This window comes from Merops nubicus, unplaced genomic scaffold (genome assembly GCF_000691845.1).
Source record: "Merops nubicus isolate BGI_N331 unplaced genomic scaffold, ASM69184v1 scaffold9701, whole genome shotgun sequence".
In the NCBI taxonomy this organism is placed as follows: Eukaryota; Metazoa; Chordata; class Aves; order Coraciiformes; family Meropidae; genus Merops; species Merops nubicus.
In genome coordinates, this window is record NW_008589006.1 from 7,569 (window position 1) to 28,112 (window position 20,544).

Sequence of the window (20,544 nt, forward strand, 5' to 3'; positions counted from 1 at the left end):
CACTGTGTAGAGGTTGTGTACTGGTAAAAATGGGAGTGGCTAAAGAATAGTAGAGAACATGTTCTTAAGTAAAATGTTTTGTTGTAGTTGTGTCTGAGAAGTGTTAAGACTGTTCTAGAACATCATCAGGACTACTGCACCAGTACACTGTAATGAGAGTGAGTGTAAAATAACAGGGCTTTGTGAAATATATGGTAATGCTTAACAAGCATAGTTTTACAAAGAAATATCAACTCTTCCTTGGTTCTTGTTGTTTTATTGTAGTTGTCTCCTATTCTGGATCACATGAAGAAAACTCTTCTTCACCTAATCCACCTCAGAAGCTCTCCATGATAAAAAATAGGATGGTTTCATTGCATCAGCCTTCTAAACCAGGTACTGCAAGCCCTTTTCCTCACATCCCCCTTATTTCTACTTCGGAATCTAGGTGCAAGATAGACCCTGGCAGTCACAAGGACCCTTCACCAGAAAGCTGTGCCACTGGATTTCTGACTAGAAATGGAGTAATGACTCAGAAAGGCCAGTATAACTTGAAGGGAATCCCTTACTTCCTTATGAAAACAAACAAAGCCCAGCAGAATTAAAAAAAAAAAAAAGGGGGGGGGGGGTGAGTGGGAAGGAAGGAAAGAAGAAGAATACTCCATCAGCTCAGTGGAATACAGCAAATTTGGGGTTGAGAGTTCTTGTAGTAAAAGCTAATTAGTGGAGCTGCTTTTAAACAACTACAGGACAAACTACCTTTCTTGATAGTGAATGAAAGTTTCTTTTTCAACTGGAATTTTCTTTTTCTAGGCATTGTAAAAGTTCAGTGAGCTGGACAAAATGCTTGTGAGATAGGTAGGATGAATTTGATCTTACTATGGCACCAGGATTAGCACCATACTTTATGCATGCCTAAGAGAAATGAGACAGTAGTTTTTGGTTATTATTGGAAGCTTGGAAATTGAAGTAGCACCTTTTCATTTAGTGAAATAACCCAGAACAGTTGGGGTTGGAATGGACCTTTTGAGATCATCTGCTCCAATCTCCCTGGTCAGAATAGAGTCAGCTAGAGCAGGCTGCTCATGGCCATGTCCAAGTGGGTTTTGAATATCTCTTTTGAATATCTGTAAGGTGGTGCACAGCAGTGTCAGAGGCTGCAGCTTCCAGTGTTCTCTTTCACTGTGACCACATGAGTATACCCAGTTCTTTTCCTCTGTGATTTATGCTAAACAACAGCTTGTTGTTGATCCACCTTTCCATGGCAATGCAATGCACGTGATCTGTTGCCAGAAAGCTCAGAGACCTTTTTTTATCAGATGGCAACAAATTCCCTGTTCTGTTTCAGACTCTTCTTCCAGGCATTCAGATCCTCTCACGCCTCAGGTTGTGGTGGGTAACCTTTAATACAGCCCAGAGAGTATGGGAATTAGGTGCCTTTGAAGGATAATGTTGTGTTCATTTATCTGAGCTCCAAACTGCTTTGTCATGTGAGACACGTTCCAAGGATTAAGTCTGTATTTACACAGCCCTTGCTACTGCAAGTGGAGGTATTGGTAAGACTTAATGAAATGATTTTGTCAGAAGTATTAGTTTCAAGTAGATCTCTGTTTAAAAAAGAAAAGGAATTTTTTTCTTTGACGAGCTCTCATTCTGCTCTCTTGTGTTGTGCTGTTGTGAGAGAAATTGCTTTCTGGGTTTTATGACCAACTAGATTTTTAGCTGATAAAAATATTACTATTACTGACAATAAGTCTGTGGCTACTGAGCTACCCTGTCAAACTTTACTAAATTTGAAACAACACAGCAGGCCTTTTAACTGAAAGTTTAGTTAAGGTGTAGCACATCTTCTGGTGACTAAATATTTTCATTTTTGCCCCACCTGCATGGCCTTTGCAACCACCTATTCCTGTTACATCCCTGACCTGAATTCTGTTTTTATACCTGTCTCTTCTCCTCCCCAGGAACAGGGACACCAAATTGCTAATACTGTGTTGTTTGTATTTGTAAGCTCTGGATACCCTGTGAACGTCAGGATCCCAAATATGAATGTTTAGTCTCTTATTAATTCTCATATGGCCTGGAGGACCTGCAGTTATTACTGTAATATTATTATTACTACTGAAAATAAATACCATGCAAGTTAATATCAGCTTCCCATATCTATTCAGCCCCACTCTATGTGGGAGAGCTTTGTGCAGCTAACATCCCTTCAGGGAGTTTATATTAGATTGATGAGAGAACAGTGAATTACTTCTTGTCCGGTTTATAATATGCTGATTATGAAAAATTCTAGCCAGGATGATCTAGTGTTCTCAGTGCTGAGAATGGGCTCTGGAGTTTAAGAGGGTGTTCTTGCCCGTCGTGCTGGAGGAAAGCAAAACTGTTTATAAAAAAAAAAACAAAACCAAAAAACTCCAAAAAAAACCCAACAAAGTAAAGCTTCTGCTTGAGACCCTGTCAAACTCTTTCTGTTGCTGAGGGGGTTGACCTTAGAGTTTCATTTGTTCCTCTCTGCCAAAATGCTAAATCCATACAATTTCAATATCCTTCCTGCACTAGGTAGGATAATTCTCAGTCAGGATTTTATGCACACGTGGGCTGGGCCTTCCACTGATCCAAATTCATTCTTGATACTGGTGGGAGGATGCTGATTTATACCTGCCAAGAATTTGCAGGGTTGGTTTTCATTCTAGCATGTTCCTTCACCTGCCCTGGGAGGGACTCTTGTTATTGCACGAGACAAGTTTTCCCTTTGCCCTTCAACTCTTCCATTTCTTGGGAGAGAGAACCCCCATTCCCTGTACTCATTCTCCTGAAGGCTCATTCATCCTGCCCCTTCAACTGGGGAAGGCCTCAGTGGAACCTCTGGTTTCTCATGACAGAAATCTCTTGTATCATCGGCTCAAGCTGTTCGTGGGTGACGTCTACAGACAGTTTTGGAAAACCTGACTGGGTGTTATCTTCAGCTGGTGTCCTGGTGTCTCAGGAGAGGCAGCAGCTGCTTCTGGAAAACAGTTCCTCCCATGGGGATGTTGAAGGTAGGCAGTTATGGTTCTCCTCGAAGGGACATCTGCTTTCTCCCAGCACTGGTAGCAGCTTTGGGTGGCAGCAACAGGGGCCAGCAGGCTGAGGGCTCAGGCACATGTCAATAAAATACTGCCTGGTGCTGGTGCTCAACTCACAGCCATGCTGTCAGTGCCCAGGAGTCCCTTGGAGCCCTATGATGAATGTGTGTGCTGCCCAAGTCGTGAGTGTGTGTACTCTGTAAACAGCCACCCCCTTTATATACTGGGTTTGTATCTCCCTCCTCCAGGATAAGCTACTTTTGCTTACAGACACTGGGTTTTCCTTAGGAAATTCAATCCTTTACAAGCCAGGGCTGGCTCCACAGGTCTGCTGTATGACTTGCACAGTCTTTGGCTTTTGTTGGACATGTCTTTGCTCTGTTTTGTTTAGTTTCTTATCTTCTCATTCCTTCTATCACATGTTTACTTATTCATCTTATTTTTTCTTTATTCTTCTTTCTTTACTTCTGTGGTGTTTTTTTTTTTCTTTTTTTTGGTGCATAGTTCTTTCTTCTCATGATTCCTCAAACTCTATCCACTTTCATCTTATTAGCTCTCTTCCATCCACAGTATGTGTCTCTTTTTCTTTCTTTCTTTTTTTTTTATCTCACAGGGGACATTTTCCTCCTGAACACCAGTAGGCTCCTCGATAGATGTGAGTTCAGCCTGCAGAGCCCCATCCTGCCTGGGAGCTTGGACTCTTGCTTGCTGGAACTGGCCATATATTCACAAGATGCTGTTCCTCTCCTCCAGAGGTTCACAGCTGAGATCAGATGTGTGGAGACAAACAGAAATACAGTCATTTCTCTGCGAGCTGGCCGTGAGGAGGATGCCAGGTAAGACAGTCCATTTGCATCTGTTTAGACTTTGGACTGCAGGGTAGGATGGAGTCCTTGCAAGCCACTGTTTATCAGTGTCCAAAGACTGCCTCAGCAATGTGACTGATATCTTGAAGTATTCAAGGGGTCCTGTTGTTGTTTACAAGGGTCACATTTCTCATTTTGAGGGAGGGTTAACTGTACCTTTCTTTGCAATTTCCTCTTTATGTCTACTAAGTTCAGGAGCATCCCCTTTTGTCTTATTTGTAGAGTTCAAGGAGGGGTAAAACAGAGGCTAGAGGTGAGAAGAGGTGAAGACAAAAAAAAGTGGAGCAAGCCTGGATCTTGTCTTGTATTCTCTTCTCTTCGAGCTTTCAATGCTTTACTTTTTCCTTCTTGCGTGTAGCAGAAGGCAGTGGGGAGGAGAAATGGGCAAAGGGAATGAATCACAACAAGAAAAGGAGAAAAGTCCACGTGTCATCTGCTTTTGCCATTTTCCATGTGCTTGTTTTTCCTTTGCTGCAATCTGCCTTGTAAGAACCTGGGTCAGACACACAACAGAGCTTTTTATTTCCATCACCTGACTGACTCCCATGGAGAACTTAAGCAACAGATCCCAGTTCTTGTTTTCTTTGAATTCTTTGGCACTCCCCAGGCTGCCATGGAGATCTGTAGCCAAGACTCTTGGTCAGCCAAAGATAGCAGTGTTTGACTAAAAAAACCTATTTATTTTCTTTCAGATCCCTCTCTCTCTGCTGCTATTAGCTATTGCTCACTTCCTTCCTGGCTGCTCCTTGCCCTTCTGTGTGCCAGTTTCACAAGGAGTTGGTTGCATTTTCTGGTGTTATTTTCTAATGCCCTTTTTTACCTATAACTGCCCTTGCTACTTTTGAGTATTTGACAAACCTCTACAATTGCAGCCACAGCTCCTGTATAAACCCATAAAAATCTCCTTTTGATATGCCTAACTGGCCAGACCAGGCTTTGATCACAGTCACTGCAGCATCTCAGGAATGGATCACACATGTTGTTTAACAGCTTATTTGAGCACTGCAGAACAATTCTACATGAAATCAAGTTTATAATATCTCTAAAAGTGATGGCATTTAGATATATTAGAATGGAGTTTGCTCTACTGGAAGTTGGCATAGGCACTGGTATTGTTTTTTCTTAGTGAGTGAGATGAAGCACTGGTAAGCTCAGAGGGTTTAGTGTTAAGATTTTAAAGGTGGAAGTTGACTGAGTCCTGTTTTAAATCATGATAGAAAGGAAACAAACCAGTTAGGAACCATGTTGGGTCAAATACTCATCCTTTTCCCCCTTTACGAGGAAAATCTGTAAAACTCTCCACAATTCCAGAAAAATCTGAGCATTCAGGCAGGACAAGATTTATTTCTAACAGAATGTTTGAGCTGCTTCTTACTAGGCAGGTAGTCTGAAATGAGCAGAATGAAATTAAATGAGCATTCTCTCCATGATTAAGATTTTAACAACATTGGTTGTTAAGGAGACCATCCTGAAGTGCTCCAGCTTTCCAGGGGCTTTCCATAGAGAGTGGGAGTTCTACAGGCTCTTCTGTTAACCAAATACTACTGCAGAATTTAGAGAACAGGGACAATGAGTAAATGACCCTGAGATAGATGCCTTTCTCTAGTGCACAGTTTCACCATTGACAATTACACCCAAGGGACTGTTCTGAGTTCAGAGTAGAAACTTAGATATGGATAAAAGGCTAAGTGGCCCATTTTTGGATAAGCAGGCATTCCAAAATGCCTCTTCTGTCGCTTTTGTCACTCCTCAATTCCAGGATCAAGCTATAGTTCAGCACCAATTCCAGGTGTACCAGACCATTTCAGTGAACTGTCCTCTTTCTGGACCTAGAAATCTCATGATAGTGTTTCCTCCTTCAGAATCCATCAGCTACATCATTCCCTAAACATTCATGGATATAAGTAATTAATGAGAAAAAGTTGTTATCCTTTCCACCTCACCAATTACTAGGACCAATAATTACATTGCTATTATTGAAGCTGCCACACATTTTTTCACACATACACCTTAGTGAAAGAACAAAAAACCAGGTGGACCTTCAGACACCATGTCTTTTGAACATATAGGGCAAAGTCACAGGGTTTATTGTTATATCCTTACAGGGTGTGGGTATTCTGAGTCACTACCATTAGCAGGAGAACCACTGAGTGAGGTGTTTGAAATTCTATATATTTACAAAAAATATCTAAAATTGTTTCTCATTATCTCAGTAGAAGCCAAATACCAAGAATCTGTAGCTTTGCTTGCGAGTCCTTCTTCATTTGGCACTTGGCTCAGAAAGCTGTCTTCACTTTCTCAGGGTTATAGTTACAGTGCTTGTTTGGGTCATGTCTAAGGTCTTTTTTACTATTTTGCTTATTCCTCCTTTTGTCTCTTTACCACACAGACCCAGAAACAGTCACAACTGATAATTCTCCTGTGTACTTGTGGTTTTAACAGTTTTGCATGCTTGTGTTTGTTGTCAACCACAATCATTTCAGTGTTGTCAGCCAAAACTGTTTCAGGAAGGAGCAAATTTCTTTCAACTCTACATACTCACACTTTAATGAAAAGAAAATCCCACGACATCAATTGGGGCAGGGATAATCTTTTCCCTTTCCGTGGTCAACAAGCCAAGTTGATTTTGTTCCATTTTATTTCTGAAGTAGAAGGAACTGGCCATGATAGTCATGGTAGATCAAAAAGCAGAAAGTGCACACATGGTTTTTCAGTTAGCCAACCTCACAAAACAATTATTGCTTTTTTTAGTGTATTTTTTTTTTCCAGAGGTGGTAGTGCTAAAATGCTCTGCCAGCTTCTTAGAAACTTGTGGAAACTTACTGCCTTTGACACTTCTGTTGTATTAATGTGGTTGTGTTTATCCAAAAAAAGATTCTAGTATTGTACATGGAGACATTGCCATGTAGCTCACCTGAACTCCTAGAAACTTGTGCGGTCATTTGGGTTTCATAAATAAGGTGTCCAACTGCCCAAGCCTTTGAAAGGGAGTAGTCTGCTAAACATCCTCAGAAAATGTCTAATGTGTACTGACAACAGTGAGTGCAGCTCAGCTAGGGCAGGAGAGGCTGCCCAGATGTTATGTAAGACTATGGTTTTTGAACACTGGTTTGGTTTTTTTGAACACCCATGCAGTAAATCCCCCTAATTCAGAAAAGCTTTCAAGTTTATTGTATTTTTCACTCTTAATGAAGAAATTGTTGTTCTTAATATTAAAAGTCTTCCTTAAAATTAATGATCAGATACCTTTGTTGGATATGGAAGGGCGTGGCACAGGATTGGTAAGGAAGGGGAGGAAATCTTTTCCTCAGCAGAGGAGTCTGAGAGCTAATGAAAATCAAAAGTTGAAATTATAGGTTGGCAGGGTGGATCTTAAATTCTCTTGCCAGGACGCCTGCAACTCCAAACTTGCTATCCATGCAAATTTCTCAAAATTATGTCAGGCTGTAGCCCTTCTGTGTATATATACCAATTTTAACATCTCTCTTTAGAAGAAGAGTAATATTACCTCACGATTTGAGATCTAGTTTGACATAAAATCAATATGAAAGGTATGGCCAAGCTTGGCTGATCTGGAAGCCTGCTGCAATAATCCATCTTCTGCTTAGATCAACAATGGGCTTCGCTCCTGATTCCATTAAGAAAATTAAATGGGCTCTGAGTGGCCCCTGTTTGGGTAGTGGAACCATGCAAAGAGGTGTCATTATTTACAGCATTAGAAATCTTGCTGTGGTTGAATCTTGAGGGCGAGGCTTTCTCTGAAGGGGAATACCTCAATGATGATGAGACTCCATACACAGAAGTATTCTGGGTGATGCAAAGCTACTTGTCATTTTTTTGGTCTCTGGATGCTTGCCAGCTTTTGCTGTAGTTTTATAAATGGAGCCAAGTTTCAGTACCAGAGATATTTCAGTGCAGAACTGGAATGTTTCATGGGACCTTACGGCTCTGACTCAGAACTACCAGCTCATTCAAGCAATGGTTTAAGATAGTGGCCCTGCTTTTCTACCAGCTGCCACAGTTCTCTCAGTAGAGGTGGCAGAGTGGACAGTGTGTCCTTCTCAGTTGTGACATTTCAGAACTTGGTTTATTTACCATAGCAGTTCATCAGTAGTTTTCAGTTATTTTAATATACCAGGCTATAAACAGCAAGTTCCAAAGTGTCTGGCTCGTGTAGGATTGAAGTGCAGCAGCTGAACTAGTCATTGTTTTCATCTGTGGAGCAGTAATCTCTGTAGCTGCTACTACTAAATATAACACTGGTTATGAATCAGAGGCTGTGTGCTACAGGTTCCTGCACTCAGGACTGTGATGTCTCAGCTGCAGGGTGGGTGGTAACTTGGCGGAGGTATTAGAATTATGTCTCAATGCTTGGAAGGTCTAGTATGCTTAACTGTTAAATTCAAAAGAGTTAAAGATTGTCCTTCAGTGCCTCATTGAACCAGTCTGACTAAGGCCCATTGATTTTTGTGGTCAACAGGATGTGATGGAGTGATGAACAAAAGCTGTATCATGTAGCAGAAGTGATTCAGTTCTGAATGGTGTTGGATGTTGTGCCATAGCGTGGTGAGGGGGGATATATATTTATAAGTGTATTTATAAGATACATTTATAAGGGCTGGATATTCCTGAAGCTGCAGTGTAATACAAAATGAAAGTAAAGCAGTCGTTCTACTTTGGGTGTTAGAGGTGGTGCAGTTGTGGTGCAGGGCTGGACGTTTCTGAAGCTGAATTAAGTTCTATTAACTATTGAATATGATATGACGGGACAGGAATCAGGAGAAATAAGGTCATCTTGATAAGAGGAGCTCAACTTCAGATGAGTTTAAGGTATCTGAGGGTATCTATGTGTGTGTATGATGGTGAAAGTGGAAGATGGGGAGATGCCATAGAAGGGATAGCAAAAAACTCTCTCAGAAAAAGTTATGTAGGTGGTTTGTGGAGGGAAGAATGAGTTAGGAAACTGATCAGGGGCAAAAGCAAAAGCAGAGAGGTTGATTAAAAAACTGAGGTTGCTTTGGGTTTTTTGCAAGTTGCAAATTAGGTGATCTGTGATTTTTATATTGTGTCCAGTAGAGATGTGTTTGTTGCCTGGGTGTTGCCTTCTATTGTGTTTCTGCTGCAGGACAAGGGCTAGATGACTATTTCATGGCAGCTGAAGGCATTTCCCAAATGAAAAGGTAGTACTAGGAGCAGAGCCTGAGCAACACCTCTTAACACTGTGGCCTGGACTCCTTATTATCCCACTGACACTGACTTAGTCACTCATCCAGGGGGCCCCTGGCAATATCAGCAGCATGTAGGGTATGGGTGAATTTATCTCTTTCTGGTACTCCTTCCAGAAAAGAACTTAGAGCAGGGATTCCTTTGTCATTACCCTTGCTACAACCCCTTTACAAAGTAATATTGTATATTTTTAACTGTATTTTATTTTCATGTTAACACAAGGTAGAAGGATGGTTTTTAAAAACTAAAAATAATTTTTAAAAGATTTTTAAGAATCCTGCTGGATTTTTTTAATGACACTTGGATACCCTGACTTCCATCTGAATGATTTGAGTGAGGTGCTTTGAAAATTTCCATTTGGTATTTCTCTTTAACTTTCAATGCCTAACAACCACCTTTAAAATTAGAGTGCATGGGACCATCTGTCTTCCTCTTAGCTACCACAATTGCTGCTCAGCTGAGAAATATTTGCTGTCTAGGGGCTATGGTATTTGTTCTGTGATGAAATGAAAATTGCCAGAGCAATCTGCATTTCCTGGAACACCACTTCTCTTCTTCCCAGTGCTTTGTGGGTGCACTCTGGCTTCTTCAGCTGGGAGATTAGATAGAGATTGCACAGAAAAAGGTTCTCACACTTGACACAACCAAGAAACATTCAGGGCCAGACATTTACTTCCAGAACATACAACAGCAGTGCCTGCTTGAGGAGATCCAGAGACTTGTGCAGCTGCTTGGTCGATCTGCACTTGCAAGAGCAAACAGAACACAACCATACAGGTGGAAGGCACATATGGGGGGTGGGGGGTCCAAAATTGGTAATAATGTAAGCCCCAGTTTAACTTCAAAATCATTGGGAATGGTTGGATCTTTTAGTCATTGGCAACAGGATCTGCAGCAAAGAGAACTGAACGTGAGCTTGTTGGGCTTGTACATCACTTGTTTTATAGCAACTCTGTTTACTGTGTTGGTGTTTACCTTCATTGACCTCTTGCCCATGTGGATACCACTGCTTATGTCTGGTACAGTGCAGAATATTTATGCTAGAGACTCTGGATTTCAGTGTGCTGTGTGTATGTCTAAGAGCTCTTTGTCTTCTAGGATGAAATGGAAATACCTGATGGCCCAGATTGGCCGAATAGAAAGACCTTTTCAAATCACCTTGCTGTATTCCAACTGTGGAGCACAAGAGACTGGAGTACTGGCAGTGGGCTCCTTGCAGCTCAGGAACTGCTTTCATGGTATGCTGCAATACAGGTTTGGAATAACCATATGCAGGTTTCTCAGGAAAGAGAGCAGCACCCTCACCAAAATTGATAAGGGAGTCGGTCAGATGGGATTTAAATGACAGCTGAATGTCCTCTGGTGTTCCTGGCAGTGCTTACCTGTCAAGGGTCACACTTCACGTGTGTTTTATGTGTGTTCCATGCTCTGAAGGCTGGGTTGGAGCTCAGAATTGTAGAGCTGATCTAAGTGATCCTCTCTGCTTTTCAGCTTTGCTTGACTGTTGCATGAGAAAACAACAGGGCATGTGCTACATCCAGCAACAAGGATGGAATAAGTCTCTGATTAGATTATTTTAGCATTTAATATTTTTCTTGCTTAAATAATGAAGAACAAAAGATTATGCTGTTGTCACCAAAGCCTTTTCCATAATGACACTCTCACTCCCAACTCTATAAAGAAAAGAAACATTGATCTGCCCTCCATGAGGTCTCTTTGTTACTTCCAGGACAAGAACTTCTGTCTAAAATGACAATAATTGGCATAGAATTCTGTTCTCCCAAAGTTCAGAAACCCTCAGTTTTATGTGGCACTTCCAGTCCTGTTGTGAACGTCACACAACTGCTCCTCAGTAGCTGTGCAGAACCTTGCTAATGTCATTTGGGCTTCTTGGAAGTACCAGAGTCTGTCAGCCCAGGCAGCGTGCAGCTTGGAGACATAATCAGCATCACTTCCTGGGTTTTGTGCATTAATATAATGCTATTGCCTCTGTTTTGCAGATACTGTGGAAATAGATTGGAAGGTAATATAACATCTTCAAATGCATAAAGAGAACATTGGTTTCACAGGACTATTTCATAAATATATCATGAGACTGGTTTTGATCGTATTAGAGATTTCATTTGATTGTGGTCCTTAATCTCTTAATTTAACATTCTATTTTTAATGTAATTTTGCCACTCCTAGAGTTTTGAGGGGATACGTACAGCCTGAAGCACTCTGCTAAATACTCAGTCCCTAAATAAGCTGATGCATGTACCCAGCACAACATGATGCCATGAAGAAATATTGCCCCAGACTGTACACCTGGACTGCTGCAGAGGTGTCCTCTTCTCTTTCTTCTGGAGCTGGTTCCCTAGATTTTGCATTTTTTCCAGAGAAGTAACAATCCCAGTGGACCTTCTGTGCAGAGCTCTGCTTTAGGGGAGCAGGTCCAGAAGATACCTACCTAAACCTGCAGGTCCACAACAGACCCATGCACACACACATCCAGCCTGGGTGCATTAAAAGTCATGCTTTTGGGAAACATCAGACTTTAAAACTGCATTCAGCCTGGTTGCTGGGTACCTGTGCAGTCAGTCCAATGCTCCTCGAGTGTAGCTGAGTAGAGTAGCTACAGTGCATGAGCAAAGTTCCTGGCACAGTGACCTGCTGGGGAAGCAGATATCTTCGTGGGCTGGGTGCCATGAAGCTGGCACAGAAATGTGTCAGCAGGACAAGCCTGAGCCTCAGCAGGGCATCACAACATGTCTGTTTGGAGCAGTGCTAAGTGGCTATTTCTGCTCCCAGCAGCAGTGTCATGCAGTGAGCAGAACACAGTAGGAAACTGCAAGGTCCTGTGGAAAGGAAAAAGTGACTGCCTAAAGAGAAATGTGATAATGTGAAGATAACACAAGCACAGCAGAAGACAGTGTGTGAGAGACAAAAGGGAAATAAATTTTGTCTCCATGAGAGGTGAGGTGATCTACAGGAGTCTCATACTGGATAGAAACCTATGTAGAAAAAGCAGACACGAGTATCATTTATCACTCAAAGGACACCTCCTGAGGTCCTGCACATCAAGGCTGACACACACAAAGGGTCACAGGCATTCTGCCAACTCATCTCTGGGCTTCTTTCCCTTTTTTTTTCCTTTAGATAAAGAAAACCAAGATCTTTCTATCTATGACAAAGGCTCCACCTTCCCCTGCCTTCATGGAGGCTGTGTCAGCCACTTGCAAATCTGTGAATTCACCAGCGACTGCCCTGCCAAAGAACAGGAGAAAGTGAGGTGTGGTGAGTATGTGGTGTGGTACTTCATGGGAACCTTCACCCCATCAGGAGAAATCATTTAGAAGGAAAATAAGTTACATTGATTCTATCTGTAGCTTAATCCAGTATTTCGCTTCCTGAATTAATTGAGCCTATTTTCATTAATTGGATACCAAGATTCCCTTTGAAAATTCATCCTATATAGGATAAAATGGATTGGTCTTGTTTGAGCTTCTGGGTTGCTTTGTTTTTTTTTAATATTGCAGTAAGGAGCTCAATGACCTGCCTTTCATAGTTGTTCCTACTTCAGAGAAAGGCAAAATCTTATTTACATGTCTGCAGCTGGGTGAGAAATTCCTTCTGGACCCAAGCTCTGAACTTCCCTTCAGTGGAAGGTGCTGATCATTGTTCTGATGCCAGCCACCAACAAGGTCATAAAGCTGTCCCTCCAAGATCCTAGTTCAGAGTTCTTCTTGCACATCATGGCAGAGAAATCCCCTGACTCAGTATATGTGGTGCTAAGAAGCATCATTTAGCTTTGTTTCAAGCATGGTGGCAGGCATCTAAAATACTTTGTTGACTGGCCTTCCACCAAGTGGAAACAGAAAACTTTGTGATCCTGCAAATTCATATGCAGCAAGGCTTTTGAGGGGATATGGCAGCAACTCATATGACCACTCTTTACATTGTGGAAGGTGCTGCTTTGTCCAGTATCTAGAGCAGGACAGATCTGCAGCGTCTCAAAAGACAGCAGAAGCACAATGTTGGCTTTCTGATGATGACTCTGGGTATAAACAAATGAAACCTATTAATGTTTTGACATTGAAAAACTGTGTAGCACAGGTTGGGCAGCTTAGACAACCACAATGAGGTTTGACTTTTGCTGCTGTTTGTGTTCTTCCATAATCAAGTTTCTCCTGTTTTTCTGCTTTTTCTTATTCTCCACTGTAGACAGTCTCCCAGAGGGCTCACATTGCTCTTTTGAAGAGGGTCCATGTGGCTGGACACTGAATGAAACTGGAGCATCTCCTTGGTCTATTCGGGGCTTTACTGAAATGACTCAAGATGACTTTTTTGTAGGGTCTACCTTGCAAGCCACTGGTGGTAGGCTCCTTATAGTTCTCTCTCACTCTTTCTCTGTGTGTATATGTATATATACAATAGCTTTGAACTTAGGCTTCTTCAATTGGTTCAATATTTTTTACTTCACTGCCAAATGAGCTTTGTCATCAGTATTGTCTATAACAACTTCAAATGCATCTAAAATTAACCTTTGAACATGATTCAAAATGTCTTATGGACCAAGTTCTGCAACAAAGTTAACATGGAACTATAAGAGATTAGGATTCTCCTTCACCTTAGAAAAAATGATACTTCTTCCCTCCTTCTAATTACATAATATTTCAGCAGCAACATTATATTTATAAACTTTATTGTGTTTATAAGTACCTAAAGGACAGGGGTCAGGAGGATGGGGCCAGGTTCTTTTCTGTGGTGCTCAGCAACAGGACAAGGGTCAACGGACACAAGCTGCAACACAGGAAATTCCACATAAACATAAGAAGAAACTTCTTTCCTGTGAGGGTGATGGAGCCCTGGAACAGGCTGCCCCGAGAGATTGTGGAGGCTCCATCTCTCGAGACTTTCAAAACTCTCCTGGACGTGATCTTGTGCAACCTGCTTTAGGTGAACCTATTTTGGCAGGGGGGTTGGACTAGGTGGTCTCCAGAGGTCCCTTCCAAGCCCTACCATTCTGTGATTCTGTGTACACAATAGATGCTGCAGCACAATGTAAAAACTGCTGAACAGAACTAGGCAGCTCATAGAAATAAACCTTTTGGAGACCCTTACCAGACTCTGCCCATGGGTTAGGAAGAACATCACATATAGAAGCATATCCCAATGCCAAGTTTCTACATATATCCCATGCCATAAAATACCACAATAAAAAAAGAGCCTGCTTATTCCCAGAACTGTCAGCCTGATAAATAGGAGGGAGGCCAGACCCTCACATGTTCAGGTTCAGAGTCAGAAGTGTTAGCACAGATGAGTCTTGCCTCACAGCTCCCTGTCAAAGAGTGTCCATATGTGAGTTCTGTTTGTCTCTTGAGAGTTTGTGTGAAGTGTCCCTGGGAACAAAGACTGGAAATTAGCTCTTCCAGCCTAGTGTTTGTCAGTGATGTTAATGGTGGAAGCATTAGGGCTGATAAGAAGCTCACTGTAGGTTGTTGGTGTGAGCCCCTGTGTTTAAGTGGTGTCTGAGGTTTATGCACTCATGTTCCAGGAAAGGGTTTGGGATGTTGACTTTTGTGCTGCTGAAATCTAGCAGAGTGTTTATCGTATCCTCACTGGTAGATTGGCTCTCAAGCCATGACTGTCATCTTACAATGTGATGTTAATTGTGATGCACAGTGATGTTAAATTATTTCAAGAGATTATCATAAAAAGCAAAACATCATCTTGTCTTTTCTGATTTTCACAGGACACTTCCTTTACCTACGAGCAGACAGCAACCAGACAAATGGAATGGCCAAGGCTTACAGCACCAGCTTGCCAGCCAGTATTGCCACTGAAGACTACCAGGTATGTCCCTCTGTCTTAGCACCTTTGTGGAGTTAATCATCAGGCTGAGGCACCTTTTGCACAATTAGCCCATTCTCCTGCACCTCTTCATCTGGATAAAATCACATAACCTGCCTTCAGCCCAAATCTCTATGAAGAGTAAGAGGAGCTCCAAGATGCTGGAGTTAAAAATATTATATAATATTAGACTCATAACACTTACAAAAATTAAGCTGCAAGTTTGAGCTGGAGTCCAGCCCTGCTAGGGGAAAACAAAAAGCTTTGATGCTTCCTAATTAGAGCTGGCAAAAGAAATATAGTGCATGTGCCAAAAATGTAACTTCAGCATTTATATTTATTTCTAAATCCAGGTCAACATCGCTGCGTAGTTCCAACAAAATAAAATGTGCATGGAGCTAGGTCCACAAAAACAGGAGGAGGAGACACAGTAACTATTGGTTATGGTGTACAAGTCTGAGGAGATTTGGAGCCTTTCTCTTCTCCACTGGCAAGGATTTGAATGCACATTTCAGGAGCAAGGAACATCCTGTGGTTGTTCTTCCCAGCACGTGTGTGTGTGTGCTCCCTTTCCTGCTGGTGCTCTCTGGAATAGTGAGAGCAGCCAAGCACTAAAAGCAGTGGTGGAAATAGCAGTTCTCTCTTGCTGTATGGCAAAGTGGAAGTGGCTGCTCCAAAGAAAAAGTGTCCTGCTTCAAAATAGTCTTTGGCCTGGTGGTCAGGTTGCTCATCTGTCATATGGGTGCTGTGGTCCAGATGGTGCTCATCTATAACACCATGTGGAGCAACTATATGGATTGAGGTTTCCTGCTTCTAGAGACACCTTAATTCTCTGTTTGAAGGGCATTAGGGGAAGAGCAGCTCTCCCCTCAGGATGCTTTTGTGCCCCAGGGTGTAGACTGAGCCAAAGAGTGCAACGCATTAACCTGGATGGTTACAGTGGGAATCCTTAAAAGATTTAACCTGTGGTTCAAACCCTTGCACAGGAATCTTTAAGCTGGTGAGAACACTGAAGAGGAATGCAGTTAGGATTGTTTTCCAGCAATTACCTAACTCTAGTGGAAGCATTTAATAATAAAACATTTCTTGAGTTTAAGCCTGTGTCCATCTGCTTTGCTGCTTTCTGTTCCTGAAGGAGCTAAGGAGAAAACCAGTGCTCTGGCACCCAGACTGTGTCTGAGGCCATGGGTGTTGTCATCAGTGGCTGGAGAGCAGGTGCCCAACAAGAGTGTTAACCAGGGTCTCCCCTGGGAAATTTCTGTCCTAGGAACAGTGATGAGTGGTAGACAAGCAACACAGGGAGGCTTCACAGTGTGTGTGATTGAACAGCTTGACCCAGGATCAAAGGTTTGGTGTCTCAGATGCCCAGGGAGGGGAACAGTGAGTACCTTTTTTATCACATGATACCATTCTTTTTCTCTTCTTCCCCTATTACAGATTCAATTCTCAGTGCATGTTTTTGGCAGCTACAATGGTACTGTCTCCTTCTCTGCCAGAGAAGAGGTGAAGGGAGCTCCAATCACCTTGCCAATGTGGGAGAGGACAGGGAGCTGGAGTGACCACTGGTTTCTAATCACCTTACCAATGCCAGTGCTTCAGAACTGGTAAGAGCTCCACCAGCAGCATCCAGAGTGATTCCTAGAGACTTGGTAATTTGTTACTGTGCTCTGGAGCATTGCTTTCATTCTTGCCTTCTTCCAGGGCTATTTCTACTGAAAAAAAATTACAGGAATGCTGCAATTTTGCTTGCTGAGGAAGTATTCTGTCATACATGCATCTCTTCATGCATGTGCATGGCTTAGCTCAGCACAAGCCCACACTGTGTGTCTGCACTTCCACACAGTGCTCAGGTGCTAGGAATAGCAAGTGTCTGTACTAGAAACATTATACCAACCTGAGAAAGCCAGTATGATGTTGCATTAAAAGGTGAAGTAATTTGGCAGAAAATAAACCTGCTTGTCCTCAGAGATCAGGGGGTGGCTAGGCTTAGATTCTGAGTGATACCCAGTTTGGCACTGTAAGTCCAGTCGTGTTGAGCTACCATGATTACAGATGCACTAAGATCACACTGCACCTTCCATCTGGTTGAGCTCCATGGACTCACATGGCCAGACCTAAAGAGTTTGGTGGTGCCCAGTGAGAAACTTTTGTGGCTAGCTGTGTGAACAGTGCAGTTTATTGAAGCAACAGAAATACAGGTTTTTACATGATAAAGATACAGTCTTTAAGCCAGAGATAAATACACAGTCTGCAAAAGCATGTGCAAAGTTCTTATGTGATAAAGATACAGTCTTTAAGCCAGGGGTAAATACACAGTCTGCAAAAGCATGTGCAAGTATCAAAATTATGAATAGTACAGCCTGGCTACAAACATGTTAAGTTTAAGAAAAACCCATATATAGGGATTCCTAAATTTCCCCAAGGAACCACTCAGTATAGTCCAGATCTTATCCAAAGGCATCCCTATGAGGGGAAGAGAGGCTCAGCCTGTTGAGTGATCCCAGAAGTCAGAGGAGATCTGTGATGGTGTCTCCCCAGACCTGTTCACGGGGATATCTTCCCTCACATTACCCCTCTCTTAAGTCATTTTTATACCATTTTTTACCTTCAAGGTGGAGCTTGAGTGACTCTAATGATACATACTTTTCTTATCAGTGGTGTAAAATCTCCTTGCTTCACTTTTAAAGGTAGAAGTTAAGAAAACTTCAGGGTACAAGCTCAGTGAGGGGTGGTCGCACTTTGGAGGTGGATAGCCTCTGGGGATGGAGGTGCCTTTTGGTATTATAATGAGAAAAAAATCACTTAAAGGACAGTATTTTGTCAAAAAATGACAGATGATTGGCCCAGAGTGGCAAATATGCAGCTTATCAGTGTTATAGTACCATAAAGTTGTGACCTCTGCAGTGATATCACAGAGCCTGGCCGTGTCATTTGTTTTTGAGCAAAGTCAAATATTGAAGATTTAAAGAATTTCAACCCAGTCTAATTTTAATCAGGTAGTTCTCCTCCCTCACAGTGTTGTTTGATGTCCAGCCACGGATCTGGTGTTTGCAGCCGGGTATTTTGCATGACACAAATGATTTTTAAATTGCTCCCAGTCTGTTTGTTTCAGGAGGGCCTGTTTCACATGACACTTAAAAAAAAATCTGACAGTCTATACAGTGAAGAGTACAAATGAAAAAACATCCACCTAATATTAGCAATAACAAACTTTGAAAACTTGATGGATTAGAAGGTGTGAGGGGATTCCTTTTAACTTAAAACACTCTCTGCATCTTTGTGTCAAAGGCTAAGCCACTTGGGTCTGGAAGTGATAGCAGCTCAGATCCAAGCAGCAGTAAAACTCAGAGAGAGAATGTCATTCCACACTCTTACTACTTTAATTCCTTAATTACCTTTGGTCTCAGCATTATCATGTGCTCCCCATATGCATCTTTGCCCTGTATTATTCCTCTGGGATAGGCTGGGTCTGCGTGCTGGCAGTGTATTTAATATTCTTGTCTGACACAGTCTGGAGCCCTGTGGATTAGCATCTGTTGAGTTTAGCAAGTTTAAAGCTGCTGTGGCACAACAGTGACAAGCACTGTGGATGAGGCTGGAACTGCTCCATCTAGCAAGCAGACCTGTGCTACCTGAGGTGGCCAAGTGACAAACAGGAGCAGTAAATTGCCATTTGCTGCACTGATCTGTAACAGAAGGAGAAGGAGGACACATTTTGCTGGAAGGAGGTGCAGGTATTGGCCCCAAGTGAGGAAAGCCTGATCTTTGTGTTCCCAGCACACAGGCTTCATCTCAGGCTTCATGGTTATGAAGGCTCATGCTCTGACCCTTCTATCCCATCTCACCAGCTTCTGTAAGCACCAGGTGCCTTTTTTCCTTGTTTTCATATACTTGGTCTCTCTTCCTTCTCCTTCAAGCTCTCATTTGTGAATCCATTTTATCTGTCTCATGCTTTCCAGTCATAATTTCCCTCCTTGAACTCCTCACTCCTTCTAGTTTCCTTCCCTCTTCCAGCAGGTGCTATGTCTTTGTGTGCTGGTTTTTTTATTGTCTCCCTCCCTTCCCTGCACTACTTCTTCTCCTCCTAGCTATCTCTTGTGCACTTTTATTTCAGTCATCCCAGACCTAGGGATCACTGTAGCCTGGTGAAGGTTTATTCCCAGTCTTCCTATTTTTCTGTTTCTCTCTGTAAATCTCAGGCCCAAGCCACCTGCACACCAGGTCCAGGCTCCACTGCTGTAAAGTTCCCAGGGAGCTTCCCAACCTCTCCAAGATGCCACCTTGTTCACTTTGGATTCTGCTTAGGCAGCTTTTTTTCTCCTATTTGGCCAAGATCAGCAAAAGAAAGAATGGGTGGGGAAGAAAAAGTGTATTCATTAATTTGGAAAGGCAGTTCTCACGTCAGGTAGCTGATGCAAGACCTGACACAGTTCATAACAGCTCTGCCACAGAAAATACCATTTATCCCCAGTTTTGAAGATATCCAGGGAGGAGGAGACTGCAGGATTAAAAAAGTTCTACCAAGCATGGAAGTGTCAGCAATTAAAAATTTTCAATTTACTAAAATTTTAATAGATTCTCATTCAAATGGAAAAAAAAAGTTCAGCCCTGCCATGTGACTCTCTGCCTCACAAATTTCAGATCCCACTTCCAATAGCTGGCAGCACAGAGCACTTAAAAAGTTGTCAAAGTTTTTGAGCATGGTCAAAATGACAATTCCCTGCACTGCCTCATCCTCAACCCTGGCAAAATATTTTGACTGCTAAGGAAGTCATACCAAATCACCCAAAACAGAACAAGTTCAGCCTAAATTGCTTTGAGTTTGGTGAAGTTGCAAACAATTGTAAATGGAGGGGTCTGGTGTACAATGCTGAGCAGTCTTGGTAGAGTTTGGGATAAACCTCCATGAATGACTTTTTGTGGGTGCAAAACTCCAGCAGTGCTGTGCTGGGGAGTTCTTTAGTATGGAGTTTGGGCTGCCACATAATTTTCCTGGATCTTCAGGAAACTCCTGTCCCTCTCTGGCTGTGTGAAAGACCTGTATTTTACCCTGGTTCCTTGAAGGGATGATGGCCAGTAAAAAAGTGGGTAGGAGAGGACAGATCACACAAAGAGAAGGGTTGGACATGAACTGCAGCACCAATAGTCACTGTATCAGGGCAGGAATGGCTTAATGGAGCCACAAGTAGAGATGCTTCAGCAGACAGGAGGAGGAGGCCATGGAGGGAATCTATGAGTAGTTTTTAGCAACAGCTTCCTCCAGTGACTTTATTTCTTAGGAGAGAAGGAAGAGCAACTACACAGTTTGTCAGCCTCCCAGTTGGGCATCTAGCTACTTGGAAAACTGTTTCTGGTGATCAGCTGGCAAATTCCCTCAGCTGGTTCACACACAGAGGGGAAAAGGCTGCTACCAGGAGAAAATCAGACAAAGGGAAGATCAGGCGTCAGAGAGCTGGAGAGTGTAACGTGCTGAGGTCAGCAAAATGAGCTCAATGAACAGGAACACTGAAAACCCCTCTGGCTAACATAACACAGAGTTCAAAAAGGCAAATTCTTCCTCTTTTTCTGAAGTT

General features: G+C 42.4%; 1 protein-coding gene across 1 annotated transcript in view; it reads left to right on the plus strand.

Moving 5' to 3' along the window:
* Positions 1-264: 264 nt before the first annotated feature.
* The window catches only part of LOC103781719 (leukocyte tyrosine kinase receptor-like), a gene marked incomplete at its 5' end in the record, with an annotated part of 50,607 nt that continues 30,327 nt past the window's right edge, over positions 265-20,544 (plus strand). The window contains 8 exons of the mRNA XM_008949441.1: positions 265-375; positions 2,865-3,020; positions 3,661-3,883; positions 10,238-10,377; positions 12,278-12,415; positions 13,343-13,495; positions 14,874-14,974; positions 16,409-16,575. Coding sequence (XP_008947689.1) covers positions 265-375; positions 2,865-3,020; positions 3,661-3,883; positions 10,238-10,377; positions 12,278-12,415; positions 13,343-13,495; positions 14,874-14,974; positions 16,409-16,575 — 1,189 coding nt within the window. The remainder of the gene's footprint in view (positions 376-2,864; positions 3,021-3,660; positions 3,884-10,237; positions 10,378-12,277; positions 12,416-13,342; positions 13,496-14,873; positions 14,975-16,408; positions 16,576-20,544) is intronic.